This window comes from Stegodyphus dumicola, chromosome 5 (assembly GCF_044657685.1).
Source record: "Stegodyphus dumicola isolate Sdum_Otavi_A_Nest chromosome 5, ASM4465768v1".
In the NCBI taxonomy this organism is placed as follows: domain Eukaryota; kingdom Metazoa; phylum Arthropoda; class Arachnida; order Araneae; family Eresidae; genus Stegodyphus; species Stegodyphus dumicola.
In genome coordinates, this window is record NC_140772.1 from 210426851 (window position 1) to 210446188 (window position 19338).

Below are 19338 nucleotides of genomic sequence, written 5' to 3' on the forward strand. Positions count from 1 at the left end.
ATCCAGCAACAAAATTTAGGGATGGCAAAATTTTTAGAATTTAGGGCAGGCACTGAGCAGCAGAATTTAGGACCCATAGAGATTGCACCAGGTGACAAAGATCAAAAAGACATGAGACTGGGGGGAAAAAAAGAAAAGTGTAGAATGAATTTTTAAGAAAAAAACTGATACACATTTGAATATTCTGAAACAATACATAGAAAAGAAAAAAAAAGGGGGGGGGGGCTTTTATTTGGGTGCTTTTCCATTATGCACTGCCATGAATTTTGGCACCTCTGAAAGAGAAGCCAAACACACAATGAGACGAGAGCACCATTTGGGCTATTGTTCTGTGTATGTGTGTATCTATAAACTGCTCTAAAATACTTTAATTGTACAATAATTAAAATAACTTTTTTGCTTTTGGAACGTTTTGAAAATTTTCTGTATAGCATTTACTTTCATACTTATTTTCCACAATAAAAATATTCACACGTCACCAAACTGGAAAGTAATGTCAGCTTAAAATATGACATGGGAAGAAAATGTTTCATTTTAATGCTATTTCTTAAATATAATTTTTAAAATATTATCATTATTTTAATAATATTTATCAATGTTATTATGTTTGTAAAAAAAAAGTCCACTGAAAAATTCACAAATCTTCAAATAAAAAATTTTATATACAAACTGATCTTAAAACTGACAAAATATTCATAGTCTCCAAATTTAGCACCACATAATAAAAAAAAAAAATCATATCCCAAAAAGGGAAAAGTTCTTGGTGCAACGTTTTATGAACTCTTTATTTGCAAAAAAGAAATAATTCCACAATGTTTATATTTCAGCATCTTCTGCCCAAAAGCACGAGCAATGCATCGTTTATATTAAAAAACAGTAAAGAATTCAAATTATAATCTATCAAATACATATTTGTTAATTTATCAACAAAAAATATTCCCCCAAAATGTTAATTCACATTTAAAATGGCAGTCATAAAAATCAGAGATGTCAGTAAGTAAATTAAGGACCTTTAGAAGGTTTTGGACAAGTTTAATATCTTTTAAGCACCATAAATTATTTCCAAAAGTCTAAGGACATTTAAGTAGTCAAACACCGAAAATCTGCCGACCTGAAATCCTCCAACTCCTGAAATTCGCATTGCCTCTCAGAATACAAACATTCAGTTTATAGGTTCCGGAAACCGCAACATTGAGTACGAAATATCGAAGAAAAAAATACTTACCAAATAAATGACGTCACAATTACCGAATAATAATGAGTCAAAACGAAAACACCAAATTATTGATATAAAAAAGTTTAAAAATATAAGATAAGTCTTTTCCCTCTAATCTGCATCGAGGTAAAAAAGCAGACAATTCACTCAACTCTTTGTTCAAGTTCACGATTCACATTGTTGAATTTTCTAAGCTTTTTTTATTTCATTTCACGAGATTGTTTAGTGCTGCCTTTTTTTTATCCAGATATTTTGTGGATAAATTAAGAATATTTTAAATTTCAGCCCTTTTTAACACAATGACAGATAAGAAACGCACTCGTGATTTTATTGCTTGCAACATTGAAAAACGTAAACACGGTGCATTGACGATAACGCAAAAAGTGCGAATTCTGCAAAAGATGAAAGCAGGTGCTACTCCTCAATTTATAGCAGAATGGTATGGAATTGTGACATGATTGTGTATGATATACGGAAAAATAAAGAAAAGCTGTTGAAATTTTACAGCAGTTGAAATTTAACAGTGATTCTAACGCTGAAATCCGAAACCAGAAATCTTTGCTTGAGGCAAAATCGGCAAACGTTGATGCTGTGTACATATAATACAATGAATAATATAATCAATTTATATATGCAATAATAATTTAATGCATATAATAAATTATTGCAATAACATATATAATAATTTAATTAAATGTATCTAATATGCCTTATTCATTTTGCACTTTTGGTCTGAATATTATGCTTTATCTAGTCCTGAAATCCGCACAACCTCTGGTCCCAAGCTTTGCGGATTTCTGTAATTCTACTGTACTTTTAATGATTGTATGAACCTTGTTTACATTCTCTCTATAATCCCATTTGGTCATGTAAGACGCTGCTTGTTCAGATAATTGGGTTGTTTTGAGAGATCTCTGTGATCTGAGATTCCACTGCATTCATATGGTGTAAGAATTAATAACCTTCATCCTTGAATATATATAACAATATTTGTCTTTGTAATAAACACTATTGAGCTGTGTATGTCAGTGATCAAAACAGGTAAGCAAAATCAGATTATTTTAAAATGGAAATTAAATGGGCAAAAAATTCATGGCATTTGTTTTCCTTATATAGGTTTAATTTAAATCCATAATAATAAAAATTACCTATGTGTCCAACGACTGTTATTGGAACTTTTAACTCCTTTGACAATGGTCCTTTCTGTTTTAGGCCTTGGCATCTTTACCACCAATTAATATACACACGAGATTAAAAAGCACTGAAATCATAAAACAATTTAAAGTTTTAAAAACAAGCAAAGAAAATGAACTCATAAAATATTATATACATATGTATTTAGAGTCAGCAGTTTTTTACAGCAGGAAATTCCTAAAAAATCATCAGTCTTTCTACCAACAGTCAAACCCAGTGTTTCTTAACCTTTCTAGCGAGTCGCACCCCATTGAAAAATGTGTTTTAATTTTTTTAGTCTAGAAAAATACATTTTTTGCGAAACTTATTGTTTATTGAAAAACGTACATTTTATATAAATACAAAACAATATTATTTTTATCAATGACAAGTTTGTTGTTGTTTGTTCATTATTGTACTGGCGAAGCGAGGTTCCTTTTTCGAAAGACATACGCATAAGTCACCACTTGCATTTAAGCGATTTCTCGCTTTAGATTTTATATGCAAAAGCGATGAAAATCCCATTTCGCACAAGTAGGTGGTAGCAAAGTGCAGTGCTCCGTTCGCCAATTCCGGATAACGCTGTAATTGTGAACACCCGATTTGTTGCAATTCTAATTGTTCGAATTCCATTTGAACATGTCCACTTGCTTGCATTTCAATAAGTTGATCTTTTTTCAGATCACTATCAACAAAATGCGATGATTAAGCGCTCACCGTCGGATGTATTTTACTACATTTACTGCTGTAGTTAGATGTTGTTTTAAACTTTCTGACAATGCTTTCGATGCAAGTGCATGACGATGCAACATGCAATGCATTATTATAACTTCCGGTAATTCTCTTCTCATGTGTGAAAAAAATCCTGAATTTTTGCCTTACATTGCTGGGGCTCCATCAGTGCATAATGAGCCAATCACATTCATTGGTAATTGATATTTGGTAAAAAAGTCTTTGATGTGGCTGAAAATATCAATTCCTCTCGTATTCACCTCCAGTGGCTCACAAAATAGAAATTCTTCTATCACCTCTTTTTCCTTCACATACCTGACAAATACCAAAAGTTGGCTAAAATTATCAACATCAGTTGACTCATCCAGTTGCATACTTATTTTTAGTGGACTGATTTTTATGTCTTCAATTATTTGTATTAAAATATCTTCACTGAGATTTTGTATTCGTGATCGTATAATATCATTCGATAATGGAATCTGTTGGATTTTTTTATGTGCTTCCGAATCTAAAACTGTTTTAGCAATAATTAAAGCAGAAGGTTTACAACTCTTCAGCGATCGTGTGAGGTTTCTTTTTTTTCACATAAATATGCCACTTGATATGACGCTTCTAATAAAGGTTTTTGAATTGCTGGTCCGCACAATTTTAGAATAGTTCCACTGGTATCAAACCGAGCCTTCTTTGACTTCAAGCTGTTCATGCTATGCGCTTTTTCGCCACCATGCACATTGTTGAAATGCTCTAATAACTTTGATAGTTTGAGATTGCTGTTTGAAAATATCTTGGAGCACAAGATGCATTGCGGTCGTTGCATGCCATCTTTTTTGGTTGTGCAGGTAAATCCATAAACCATATACTTATCGTTCCATTGTCGTTTTTTTCACATAGTGGGCTTCACTATAATCGATTTAATTATTTAGAATATTATACCGCACTGAAGAAATTCTTAGCTCAACCTCTTTTGAATAATGATTTATAATTAAAAAAATTATTTATAATATATGTACATGCATATCATTATGTACGTATTTTACAGGTACTTGCGTATTATTGCAACCACGTAAGTACAAGTTCCCAAAATTTCAGAATGTGCAAAACTCTCGCAACCATTCACATAATCAATCTTCAGGCAATCATGCAATACAATCCTTCAGTCAAGCAAAACCGCCATTTTCATTTGTGTTCTTTTTGTTCTAATGCAAGCAGAACTGTTTTTGTTGGTAAATAATGCTATTTTTGCCTTAAACTCAATTTTAAAATATCACTTGTGGAATTCACTAGCAATGAAAAAAAATGCAGTAAAATATTTACAAGAATACAGCATTTTGCTGTAAACTTGCTAATGGAAACAATACAGTCAAAAGTCATTAATCCGGACTCGTCGGGACTTCGGCGATTCCGGATTTTCGAGTTTTCCGATTTATACATCATCAGTTTAAATCTGGTAAGATGGCATGCAGAAATTATAAAATTAAAAGTATGAAACCGTAACTTATGAAATAAAGAACAACTATGATCTAAAAAGTATCAAAATTTACAAAAAAAAAAAAAAAAAGCTAAATATTTATTTGTTTACTTTACTTTCTTCACTATCGGAAGCGAATTATAATGACGAGGAATTTGATTTAAATCATATCAAAGACGGAGTACATCGAGATGAAATACTACATTTAGTAAGGAATTATAAGCCAAATAAAATAAAAACATCTGCCCTGAAGATAAGGATATTGCTGACAGATCAACATCCAATTCATTGCGCGCCGTGGCGTGAAATTGATAAACAGATTTTGGGATGGTTAGATAAACAAAGGATATGCCTTTATCCATTTATTGCAGCAATTCAACTTTTTGTTTAATGGACTTCGAAACATACTTTTGCTTTGTAGATCCTTTACATATTAGTAAATATATATCGGAAATTCTATTTGACATAATCGAAAGTTCAAGCTTACTTTTATAAAATTGCTCTAACAGTCTGCAAAAAATAATAAGCCAGATCCAATTCGAAGATTAAGGAACAACGCAATTTGCAACATTAACTGAATTAGATAATTTTAGCTTAGCTTATACCGTCCGTTATACATTAAACGTGCATGCGTAAACGTATTTTGAGCCTTCGCACATGCATATTCGCAGCCGTAAAGTCTAAACTTTGTCAGCGCGATGCATGCGCAGAAAGTTTGTAGCTTTGAGGTCCGGATTATGGGTGTCCGAATTAACGACTTTTGACTGTACCAAGTTTATGCAATTCTCAGGTTTTTTCTTATGAGAAAACATATCAAAGGATTTTGCAAAAAATGTTTAATTTTTTTTAATGTATCACATTTATCCTCATTTAATAATTAAAATTTTAATTTCTAAAGTCTGTTTTCTTTTGCTATGATAATGTTAGCTTACTTAAGATAAATAACAATAGTTTGCGAATGTTTTCAAAACAGGTCATGAAAATCAACGATTTGTATCCAATAATCCATCTTTTTGTCTATAAAAATCCCGAAATTCAGCCAAGATAGTTGCATTAATACGTAAGTACCATTTTACATTTTAGTTGGGTATCTATACTGTTACGTTTCTCCTTACGTACGTACAGGACGGGTTCGTGGATTTGGAGTTAATAACAACGACACTTGATGAAGTATCGAAACAGACTTTATTGGCCAGTATTATTCAACAGAGCTCCAATAACACGTTTACAGTCGTTAAAGAACGGCTATAAATACGCTGAAAAAAATCAGCTACACAGCCTTCTACTCTGCTCGGTCTTTCTCGGAACTTCACGTAATCTCGAGACTCTCCACGATACAACTTGGGATGCACTCCACGATACACTAGAGTACAGCTCCGGACTACTTGGTTCAGTCGTTCCCAGAGCTCAACACACTCTAAGATCAAACTCGACGATGCACTGACTCACAATACACTGAGAGACTCTTTCGGTGCATTCGACAACCAACTCGTCACTCACTGACTACCTATCAACTCGATAGACTCTCACTATTTTGCAATCCATTCGCTAGACGAGATACCGACTTCGCACTCGCACGGACTGACTCTCCGCATGCCAGCAGGATTTATATAGCTTTTGGCTTGTGTTCGAGAACATTCTGGACTAAACCAGTAAGAATTTGTTCCAGAATGTTCTCCATCTGGCTATAAAGTATTGCCCACTTTGTCACCAAATGGGCGAATTCTCCTACCTTCCCTTTTTTTTGGCTACCCTAAACCTGCTTTGTGGGAAAGCTATCTTACTGCAGCTGGACATTTCGTAACACTACTGAAAAACACCTACTTATAAACAGTTATTTTTTCTTATGTTCTAGTGGAAATTTCATGGTTATCACTTCAAAAACATGTGAAAAATAATCGTTTCTTTTAATAATTTTGTGGCAAAATACTACTGCAGAAACTTTATTGTAGTTTCTTCCACTGCGGGCATATTACTAGAACATATTTTAAAACTGACCTTAATACAGAAAACTTTCTCAATCTGTCTGTAAAAATTGTTGAAATATTTAATTCAACAAGAAGAAAGCACACAAAAATGGTTACGCTGCTTGTTAAAACCGAACAATATTTATAAGCATGATTGCCAACATGTAAATACCAAACTAATTATACTAGTTAACAATTTAACTTTGTCCATATAAAGCAAATACAAATATGAAAGGTATTTCATAATGCATATCAAATACAGCACACAAACATTAATTGTGAAAGAATTAAAAGTACAGTTTAAGTGATGAATGGCTGAAACAATTTGTGCCAGCATGTCTCAGACTTCTCAGTATGTCTCTAAGTCTAATTTGTGTTCTAATTTTGTTCTAGTTCTAGACTAATAAGTTCTAAGTCTAATTTGTTCTAGTATGTCTCTAAGTTCTATGGTTATCACAATGTCTACCGAAGGTCATGAAAAAAGAACTATATTAAATATATATCTATACCTATATAATATCAAAACTATATTAGAAATTGTAGAAAGCTCGCCTAAAAATTACCAGGAGCTGTGGCTCCAAGAAAAGTTCAACACATTTAAAAAAAAAAAAAAAACAATAAAAATACATTACTCTATTATAAACCTGCAGTTAAAAATTTGTCTCCAACAATAAAAGTTGTCAAAAATAAAAAAGGAATTATGAGATGTATAAAATTCTGCTCATATTTTAAAAAAGGAAAGAATATCACACATGCAACAGAACTATACTATATAAAAGGAAGCAAGTTTGATATGAATAATTTCACATATGTGTAACTTAAATGTATAGTAATAAACATTTCTAATACAGTCAAAAGTCGTTAATTCAGACACCCATAATCCGGACCTCAAAGCTAAAAACTTTCTGTGCATGCGCCGTGCTGACACATGCGCATAGGCAGAATATGTTTTTGTGTGCGCGTTTAATGTATAACAGACGGTATAAGCTAAAATTATCTAATTATCTATTTCAGTTAATGTTGATGATTGTGTTGTTCCTTAATCTTCGACCTGGATTCGGTTTATTACTTTTTGCAGACTGTAAGAGCAATTTTATAAAAGTAAACTTGAACTTTCGATTATGTCAAATAGAATTTCCGATGCTGGAGCTCCCAACGGATCTACAAAACAAAAGTATGTTTCGATGTCCATCAAACAAAAAGTGGAATTGCTGCAAAAAATGGATAAAGACATGAAGGTGACAGAGAGGTTAATGAAAACAAAAAAATTTTGATTGACAAGTTAGTCGGTATTCTCAGCACAGCAATTACGGGACTTGAACAGCGAAACTTTGTAAATGAACAAGAAATTATGTCTGTTTATAGAATTAAAGAGAAAGTATTATCACATAAAACGAAGCAACTTAAACAACTTATATTGAAAGAAATGTTTAATAAAGTAAACAAATAAAGATTAAGCTTTTTTTTTTTTTTTTTTTTTTTGTAAATTTTGATACCCTTTAGATCATAATTGTTCCTTTATTTCAAAAATTACGGTTTCATATTTTTAATTTTAGAATTTCTGCATGCCATCTTACGAGATTTAAACGAATAATCTATAATTTGGAAAAATCGATAATCCGGAATCGCCGAAGTCCCGACGAGTCCAGATTAACGACTTTTGACTGTATTTGATTAAACATTTCCAAATATTCAACAATATTTCTCAACTCAGGGGCACACAAACAGCTTTATTTTCTTACTAAATATGTAGTAAATGCAGAACTCCCCATGACAACATATGATAAATATGAGCATAGAATCAAAAGAACATGACAACGTTAAGGGTATCACTGCATCAGAGAGAAAAATATATTTCGGTTAGAGCAAAGAGAAGGGTACCCCTTATATTATCACGAAGCTGTTGTTTCATTTATGGTAGCCTGAGTAGTTGAATGTTATGGAAATCCTAACATAACATAATCAGCTGCATGATTGTGGTAAATTTGTAAGGGCTTGTGGTGTTATGTTGGTTAGGAATTATATTGCTCGTTTTGTGATTTAGACGGTAAAATGCCCGAATGTGATAAGTGAAGTTTTAGTACGATTTGGAAAGAAAGGGAAAAAGAGCATTACTTGACTGGTGTGTAAATGAAGGCTTACTTAGTAGCCATTATTAGGTGTCTTATTTGTAGGAAGGAAATGCGTACAGTCAGACGTCATTACGGAGGATATTTTTGACTCTTACTTCGTGAATTTATGTGGCGACGCCAGTATACTGATTCTAGGGAAGTTTCTGGATGCTGTTAAGGAATTTTGTTTGACTGAAGACGTGTTAATTCGTAAATAAGGTATTTTCTTTGTGTAGTGCAAAGATGAATTTCCTTTTTTATGCTATTTCATTGTTTGATTTAAAATGTAGTTTATTAAGATCATATATTTTTTTGTTGGCTGCTCCTTTGACTTTTTAAGTGTATATAGTTCAATATGTACATGGTCAAAGTCAAGGGATGCAAAATGTGGAATTATGTGCAAAGCCTACTTTGTGCAATTCTCTGATATTTTTTTTAAGTGAAAATAAGTCGATGTGTACATGGATAAAGAAGGAATTGCACAATGCCATTTTTTGTGCAATTCTGGAAATTGTTTTTATGTGAAAAATAGGTTGATGTGTATATGGATACCGAGTTGGTGCAATTCTTTGTCTTGTTATTTTGGCTTTGTGTAGCGGCATGCTACACAAGCCAAAATAACAAGTCAAAGAATTGCACCAACTCGGTATCCATGTACCGCCAAAAATCATAAGTTTTATGATTACAGAAAGGTTAAGAAATATTCAACATGAAAAAATAACTTATTTGGAATGGGGAGGCAGAAAAAGCACTGATCTGACAAACATTAATACTAAAACAGTCAGTTCAAATTAAATACACATTTTTCTGGTCCATATTCTAAGACTAATCAGTATAATAGGTAGTAGTAGTAGTAAGTTTTACTGGCGCAAAACCTCTAAAGGTTATGTGCACCGAATACATGTACCAACCACGGTATGACCAAGTTGGTCGAATACCAACCCTAAAAATTTTATTTCATGTACAACTGGAATTTGTGAGCTTTTGATATAAAGCTCCGGCTCAGGATGGACACCTCGTTTTCTACAGAAATGTACACAAGCAGTCTTCTGTTCTGAAAATGCAAATCCATTATTTGAGGACCATGCCTGTATCCTGTTAAAAGTGATCTGCAATTGTCTCTCCACATACCTCATATCTGCCCCTTGGCAGCATCGTCAACATATAAAGAGCCTGAGACCTTTGCAGTAAGTTCTTTTAAAACAGAATTTATTTTTAAACTGAAAAGTGTCACACTCAGAACACAGCCTTGAGGCATACCCTCTTCTTGTATCATCATCGGATAGTACTGAGCCAATTTTTACTTGAAAGGTCCTCGCCTTCGAGAAATTTGAATAAAGATAGGCAGGTTGCCTCACAAGCCACTAGTGTGTATGTCACAAAAAATACCGTATCTCCACGTCTTATAGTAAGCTTTTTCTATGTCCAAGAAGACAGAAATTAGGCGGTTTCTTCTGACAAAGGCTTTACGAATAGAGGTTTCCAGAAGGAGCATATTGTCGATGGTAATTCTGCCTCTACGGAAACCACTCTGATATGGGGAGATAATGTTTTTTTTTTTTTCAAGTTAATATACTAGACGGTTGTTAACCCTTTTTTTCAAACAGTTTGCAAAGACAATTGGTAAGGGCTATCGGCCGGTAGTTGAAAGGATTTTTCGGATCTTTTCCTGGCTTTGCTATGGGTATAACTATAGCTTTCTTCCAGGCACTAGAAAAGGTGTACTCCTTCCACACTCGATTATAAAGAGCAAGAAGGGCAGTCAGTGACTTAAAGGAAAGATACTTCGGCATTTTATAGCTTATAAACCATCTGGACCTGGACTAGATTTATGAATATGGGAGAAAGCTCTCTTTAGCTCAAAAATGCTGAAATCACCATTATAGGGTTCCAGGTTGGAAGAATTGAAACAGATGGGTAACTTCTTGGACTGATGCTTAAAAGAAAGAAATGCTGGTGGATAATTGCTGCCACTACAAATGGCAGGAAAGGTCTCACCAATGGCATTTGCTATTTCAGCAGTGTTGCTAATCCGGCCATCTTTTTCCAGAAGGGAGAGTGAATGGTCTTTATATATTCCCCATCCCTTTCAAAATCTTTCCCAAATTTTTTTCCTTGGCATACAGGATGTTATTGATGACACATAGGCGATCCAAGAATCCCTCTGGCTTTGCCGTCTTTCCCGTCTTGTGTTTGCTTTAGCTTTCTTGAAGGCAATAAGATTTTAAAAAAATGGGGTATCTACCAAAGACTCCACAAGCTTTCTCTGTTGCCTCAGTGATTCCTGGCAATCACGGTTCCACCATGGTTTTGAGTATTTCCGGAGACTTGTAGATGTGAGAGGTATAGAAATCGTAGCTGCCTGAATGATTCTATGTGTAATCTTCTCCACTGCTTCATCGATGAGCACATTGTTCACCATTTACTTACTGATTTTGGAAAGTGACAAGAAAAGTTCCCAGTCGGCTCTATCTAAAATGAAACGGGCAGGTCTCGGACTGGATGAGTCTCCAAGCCTTGTAAACGACACGAAAGTGGTCGCTAGCTAAGGGGTCGTTTCCAACACTAAAAGAACACAGTGGCAGGAGAGAAGGTAAACAGATGGCTAGATCAATGGCGTAAAAAGTCCTAGTTGGCTGATAGAAGTAAGTTGATTGACCAAGCAAATATACTGAATCTTCAATTAGCTATTCAATCTGTCTACCTTGTGCATTAAGATCTTTACTTCCCCAATAAGGGTTGTGAGCACTGAAGTCTCCTAGAAGTACAAAAGGTTCAGGTAGCTGCTCCATGAGATCCTGCAAATCTTGTTGATCGATGTGTTCATTCGGAGGCAAGTAAATGGAACAGACTGAAATTAAAATACTAAAATTAATTTGTATAGCGACAGCTTGGAGGCGTGTGATTAAACGAACAGTACTTGATGGGTAGTCAAGTGAAGTGAAAACACCAGCACCTCCTGTTCACGATTCGGATTATCTTTCCTCGCCAGAACATATCTCTGAAACTTTGCATTTTGTTCATGCTTTAGCATTGTTTCCTGTAGTGCAAAGCCCACTGGCTGATGAACATCGATCATCTCTTTGATGTTACTAACATTTTGGTAGGAACCATGACAGTTCCAAGATATAAAGTAGCCATTATGTCTGATATTTGTTTTTGTGGTGCTGTTTTTTGCGGGACGAGATTTTTTGGAATTTCTAAGCCCTCTTCAGTTTCCATATTATCCGAGTCAAAAGATTCTGATATCGTATCTTCTACAGAACTACTATTCTGATTATTAATCTTATTAGCACTTTTTTGAAGGATATTTTTCTGTTTGGTTTGAACTACGGTTTCCTTCCTCTGTACGAGTTGGTTCTTTGTTATTTTTATTTGCACTGCTTTGGGTTTCGAATGACAGAATGTTGGGTGAACTGATAGATGTCTGAGTTGCAATAGATTTTGTCGATTTTACTGCACTGGCTAAAGTTGTATTTGGGCGCAGTTAGGAACTTTCCACTATATTCCTAACTTCAGCATACGAAATGTTTCTATTCATTTTAGTTGTCTGAACTTCCTTCTCTAGGTTTCATTTTGGACATGAACAAGAAAAAGCTGGATGCTCACCCTTGCAGTTTTATACACAACGGCACAGCAGTACATTTATCAGTATCATGACCAACTGTCGAGCACAGAGCGCATGTAAGATTGCCACGACAGGATGTCTTAAAGTGACCAAAATGCTGGCATTGGAAACATCGCATGGGGTTATGAAAATATGGTCTTACAGGGCAGCTTAAATATCCCGCCGTAATATTCTTTGGCAGATCAGGCGATTTGAAGGTCAGGACTACGTATTTCATATCAGTAAACTGACCTTCCTTAGGCATGTTGATCCGCCTAGCACCACAAGACTTTTTGGTCAGCTAACTCAGAAACAAACTCTTCTTTTGAAACACACAGAAGGTTGAGTTGCGAGATCACACCTCTACAAAAATTCAGAGTTTTATGCGCTGACACAGTTATAGCTACATGTCTAAGTTTGGTTTGTGATAAAAGGGAAGCAGACTGGGTTGCAGAAACAGTGTCTATAAGATGGTCTCCAGAACAAAGATGCTTTATGTTCTTTGTTTCACCTATGCAAGAATGGATATATTTGCTTACTACGAAAGGGGACATCTTTTGCAGTTCACCAGAGGGACTCAAGACCACAAGGAAGTGTGGATTATTAGTAATTACTTTGGCATTTGCATCGGTACGTATTTTCTTAATAAGAGATTTATCAACTGCCTAAATACTTGGTCGTTTTCATTTGTTTTGATGAGAAACATAGAAGCGATAATTGAAAGAGAAAGGATTCGGACCCGGCAGCCCCACCCACCACGGAGTCCAACAAGGGGACGCAGATTCCTGCGCCAGAGCTAACCAGGTCTATTCGCAAACTGAAGCCCCACAGTTGGCTTTCCCGAAAGCAGGTACTCCCGAGAGTTTATCCCCAAGCCACTGACACAAGGACTAGTGACCAGCCGATTGACAACCGTGAGGACGACTAAGGTGCCTCCCGTTTAGCTGAAGCAGAGGACAAATTAGTGTGTCGGGAACAGTACCTCGCCCCTACCAGGACCCTCCTTTCCAGCGACATGAGTCTCCACGCACAGCAAACACGTGGGCAGTTTTCTTGCCACTCGAAAACAAGAAACAATAGTTAATCTTTAGATTATGGTAACTTGGCGATTTTTAGGCGAAAATTTGGCAACCAACCCTGCTACAGAAACCTGCTAGTTTTTGTTTGGATGCCATTTTGTTTTCACGAAGTAAAGGCTTTTTTTTTTTCTTAACATGTTCTTCCAATAATCTGCTAGCCGAATTATGCTTATGCTAGAACTTTTATGGAACAAAAGTGCTTGATCATGACGAAGATTAGGTGCGAAATTGGGAGAAAGTGCAGAATCGCAAACTGCTTGTCACATTTGGTTGATCTTTGGATTATGGTAACTTGGCGATTTTTTGGCGAAAATTTGGCGACCAACTCTGCCACAGCAACTTTCTACTTTTTTTTTTCGGCGCCATTTTGTCTTCACGAAGTAAAGACATGTTTCTTTTTCTTTTTATTTACTGAACACTTTTTTCAACAATCTGTTAGCCGAATTACACTTATGCTTGACATTTTATGGAACAAAACTGCTTAATCATGACAAATATTAACTGCCAAATTGAGAAAAAGTGCAGAATCGCAAACTCCTACCCGCGTTTCTCAGAATCGCACATACACAGTAACCATGTACACATCGACTTATTTTTACTTAAAAAAAATTCCAGAATTGCACAAAAATGGCATTGCGCACACTCTTGACTTTATCCATGTACACTGCTTTTTTTCTCATAAATTAGAAAAATTTGCACGAAAATCCAGGAAAATGTTGTCAATTTTTAAACTCGGTAAAAAGCACATATATGAAATTACCTGATCGCAAAAAAGTATATACCCTTTCCAAGGATGAACATTTGCACGTATAAAATAAATAAAATATCCAAAAACTTTTTCCTTTAAGTTATCTATTATAAACGTCACCTGCAAATTTATAACATAAACATTAAAAATGGTTCCAAATACAAACATATAACTCACAAAATCACGATCATTAAATTAAAATATAATTAAATTAAAAAACACTACTTAAAATATAAATAAGCACATACATTAAATTAATAAAAATTAGCTTACAATCCTAATTACTTTAAACTAATTCATTGCTAATAACAATTTTCCAATAATACCAAATTAATTAATTTATTCCTTAGATGCACAAAAATAATATCCTCAAATGATTAAAAATACTAACATACCTAATCTTCTTCACAATCTTGATTGCATGGCGGATAAACATTTCTTACAGATTCAATAATCCAGTAGTCAACTGGCAGTCTATTCACCCACTAATAAGAAATTAATAAAATTTCACCCCAGACTTTCAGCAAACCACGTACCCTTCCTTACACTCCGTTTCACAAAATGTCCATTTTCACCAGCTTTGCACCGCCATTCAAACTTATCTGTAATATCCTTCCTTTCACACAATCTCATTTCATTCCCACATGTTGGACATTCATACTTATCCGCAATTAATCCTACACTCCTACACCATTCAAGCAATTCTTTTGGATTACACATAAACGCAATAAAAATTTCCGATTTACTTTACATAGGGCCATGGGATCCAAATATTAAGCAACACTGTTTCACAGAACATAGAATGAAGCTAATGCTATAAAGAACGGCAGATATTTTCACAAATTTACCCACTTTTCCGATTAAAGAACTGTGATTTAGCCATTAATGTCACATGACATATCTCATGATCTCTCATTTCCCTCGCACAAAATAATGCGTAATCGGAACTGAGTACTTCTCACATTATTCCCAAAGTCCTAGGTAGTAACCTTTATCGCCTACCAAAATGTCGCCAAACTACCTATTGCCATATTCCAAAGATTAGCCCCGCATTTTTAAGAATAGCACATACACAGTATCCATGTACAAGTCGACCTATTTTCACTTAAAAAAAATCCCACAACTGCACAAAAATGGCATTGTGCACACTCTTGACTTTATCCATGTACACTGCTAAAGTCCTAGCTAGTAACCTTTATCGCCTTACCAAAATGTTGCCAAACTACCTGTTACCATATTCCAAAGATTAGCCGAAACAAGAGCCGTTCAAATTTCTCGTTACGAGCCCCAACCTCCGAAGAGGAAAACCACAAGGGAGAAAAAGTTTCAGATCAAAGGAGAGGAAACGGAAAAGAGGACAGATCACTGGGCCCCAGGATTGTGACACCCGTCTCACCAAGATGATTCCCCTGATGGGCTAGCTTATCTCGGGATTGTCACACCCATACTCACGAGTGAGGCCCTGGGGGGAGTATAATAGGTAATGAAATAATACCTCATTCAGTTAGATAGATATTGATAAATTAAAATTCAATTACATGGATAAATTTTACTACAGCTTCTCTCAGGCATAAAGCATTTATACCAACAAACAAGAAATTAGAGAAATCCAGTCAGATATAGATTTTAATGTGATAATTATATTCATGCTAATTCAGAAGTCAAACAACAAAAATCAGCGTTATACCTACAAAATTTTCACAGGACTAGTTTCGATGGTTTTACCGAACCATCATCTTCAGCTGCAAAACCGCAAATGAACAAGATAGGAAATAATGATTAGATAAGATAAGAAAGCCTGGACAAGAATAAGCAAGTGGCGCCATCTGTTGGCGAAACCAGAACTAAAACATAATTTCTCTAAAAGCCGAAGGCAAATTTGGATTGGAATTAGGATCGTTAACTAGAACAGAAAGATTTTTATGAATGTGAAATGCCTCTAGAAAATCCAGTTCTCCAATGGAAGATGTTTTTTGAATAATTTTGGCAGCAGAAAAATTGAAAGTGTGATTTTCGGACCAACAATGTTGCGCAACAGAAGACTTCTGTGTTTCCTTTTTTCTAACATATGCCTCATGTTCCTTGACGCGAAACTTTAAGGCTCTCTTAGTTTGGCCAATGTAAATTAAACTACACTGGCAAGGAATCCTATAAATACCCCAGGAATTCATATCCGGAATGGGGTCCTTAAGTATGGAACTCGGAATTTTATTGATGGGAGAATAAACAACCCGAAAGTTAAATTTCTGCAAAATATGTGCAACTTTATAGCTAATTGATGGAAAGAAGGGAATAACAACAGAATTTTTATAATCTCCTAAAACAAGAGCGTGCCTTTTAGTGTGTTGAGATGAGAATCTTTTAACTGCTTGATTAATGATGTTGGGTGAAAAGCCCCTGTCAATAGCTATTGCTTTTAAATAATTTAGTTCTTCCTCAAGGGCTAGTTTGGAGGAGCAAACTTGAAGAGCACGGAAAACATAGGAATAAAATAAAGCTAACTTTTGTTTAGTCAGATGACGTGATGTGTGGTGGAAGGCAAACCGATGAAGGTTTACGGTAAACCGTAGTACTGAAGTTGGATGTGTTACGTGTGACTAGAACGTCGAGAAATGGAAGAGAATTGCAAGTCTCAAGTTCAAAAGTGAACTGAATAGCAGGATCAATAGAATTCATTGTTGAAAGAACTTTATTTAAATCATCTTTATTACCTTCAAACAGGGTAAAAGTATCTCATCAATTTCGATGCAAGAGAAGTGAAATTCGCGAAGTCTGGTTTCTAGACATCTTAATGCACCTTCCACTGGGACATTGGTGAATAATGATTTTACATCAAAAGAAACCATGAGTAAATTACTAGGAGAAATGTTTTTAACCTTTTTTACAAACTATTGAATTTTTTATGGTGTAAATGTTATTGTCTAATAGAGTGGAAAATCTAGAAACCAAATATTTAGCTAAAGGATACGAGGCAGTACCTAAATTTGATACAATAGGGCGGAAAGGAATACCACTTTTATGAATTTTGGGAAGAGCATATAATCTGGCACAATTCGCAACAGATGGGATAAGCGAATGTTTTAAGTTGCTTGAAATGATTTGCGAAGATTTGATCGCAGTTTTTATTTTGGATAAGTCCGAAGGTGAAGGATCTTTAGGGATCGGATTATATGGTCCTTCGTTTAAGAGTTTAGTGACACCATCGATGTAAGTGTTCTTATCCATGACGACTATCTGGCCGCCTTTGTCGGCCTTTGAAATGATAATATCCGGGTTAGAATGAATTTATTCGGTGTGTTATTGTGTCTTAATTATATTCATGCTGTTATATAAAGTACAGAAATGACATAAAATAGTATAAATATATAGATATAAAGTAGCAGATATATATGTGCTAATATTAAACTACCAGTTAGCTAAATACCTCAACAAAAAAATCATTGCAAACATCAAATATGGCAGTACATTTGAAATGGTGATAGAATGAAACATAAGGAAAGTGATTGCTCCTTTCTTTATGGAAATGAAAGTAAACACCAATGAGGGGAAAGGAGGGAAACCTGCTTTTATGATATTAGAATGATAAAACATGCAAATAGCTACAGGATCAAACACGTTTATCCCAAAATAGTAATTTCACTATTATTATGTTGGCTTCAAATTTATCCATAACTTCCAACTTTGAATTCAATACACAGTGATCTGAGCTTATTATGATATATAAACTAGAAAACTGTTGTTGGGTTCAGTTAGCTTATTTTCAAATAATTGCATGTTCATTTCATACAAGTTGTTTACCCAAACTATGGAATCATATTTACCTCTCTATATACTTTTTAACAACTATATATTTTAAAATTTTCATGAAAATTTAAATAATAGGTATAAACAGGGAGCTGAAGTAACAAAAACTGAAGTTTCGTGGCATGTATTAGTGAACTATACAAATTGGAGTAATATATTACACATGCATTGCTCCTTCTATAAGAAATACAGCATTCAAAGGTAAAATATGGACATGATATTTTACCTTTTAGGAAAAGTAGCACCTAATTTTCTATAATCTTAATTAATAATTTTTCTCCAATCTATACATGAATATTTATTTTGAGATACATGCAGCTGATTTACTTATGCTTTTACACATGTGTAATAAAATTTGAAAGCAAAATAAATTCCCAATTACTTAATTTCACTTGAAATAAAATGAAGATAAATAGTTATTGATAAATATATGGCAATTAATAAATTTTTTTAAAAATACAGCATTTTAGATTTTAAAATTATCAAATTAACTGAGTGATTAACCATAGCTGCCAACCTTAAAACTTAAATCTGTTTTTGTGAGAAAACTGGGACCTTTTCATGCTGAGCAGCAACACCAATCAAATTAACTCTAAACTGCCTTTGATTTACTTTCTAATGCATGATTCTGATTCATGTTATTGGACTATTTGTAATACATTGCAGTAGATTAAGACAACTCAGATCAAATCAAATTTAATAAGATCAATAAAATGTCATAAAAGTACAATTCAGATACAATACAATTTAATAAGAAAAATTATTCTGAAAGTCACAATATGTGGAGGAATGCAATTGTCTACTTTCATGTTCATTAATTCAATAAATTTCATTTATTGCTAGAAAATATTTTCTTTAATAAAGGCTAAAAATTAAAAACCAGGAGATTTGGCAGCTACGGTTTAACATTTAAGAAATCAGAAAATGAGGTTAATATGCACCTTTAGCTACTTTAAACAAAACTAACGCAACTTAAAAATCTGTATAATTTATATATCATGAAACTTGTTTACCAATATCATCAGAAATCACAGGAAAACATCACCGAACTCTAGTGCGTCAAAAAAAAATTTTCTCCATGTGGTTATTCGCAGATCTCCACAAGTGAACAGGGGAAAGTAAAAGTAGTAGTAGGCAAAGAACTTTTCGGCAAGGCTTTCTTTTTTAATCTTTAGTTGTTCTTTGGAACATCTGCGAAGATTTATTCGCAAGAAATTAGCGATATATAAATTGATCTTTATTACTAAAATAAGGTACAAGCTCTAGTAAACTGAGGGAAATTATGAAATGAGAAAGAATTATATAGAGGGAGAAGAGAGAAATTTTGCAGATACCGAGACTTACTTTTCCTAATGCAAATTCACAATCGGCATATTCATAATGGTAAAAAAATTCTTATAAATTATTATCACCACCGTTATCCAAATTATAAT

The 19338-nt window shown here is 34.2% G+C and overlaps 1 protein-coding gene across 1 annotated transcript in view; it reads right to left on the bottom strand.

Annotated features, from left to right (window-relative positions):
• The window catches only part of LOC118205526 (uncharacterized), a 47857-nt gene extending 28786 nt beyond the window's left edge, over window positions 1-19071 (bottom strand). The window contains exons 1-2 of the mRNA XM_035377815.2: window positions 18919-19071; window positions 2365-2477 (exon numbers count right to left, since the gene is read on the bottom strand). Of these exons, the coding sequence (XP_035233706.1) occupies window positions 2365-2438 (74 nt within the window). The 5' untranslated portion in view covers window positions 2439-2477; window positions 18919-19071. The remainder of the gene's footprint in view (window positions 1-2364; window positions 2478-18918) is intronic.
• Window positions 19072-19338: the final 267 nt, after the last annotated feature.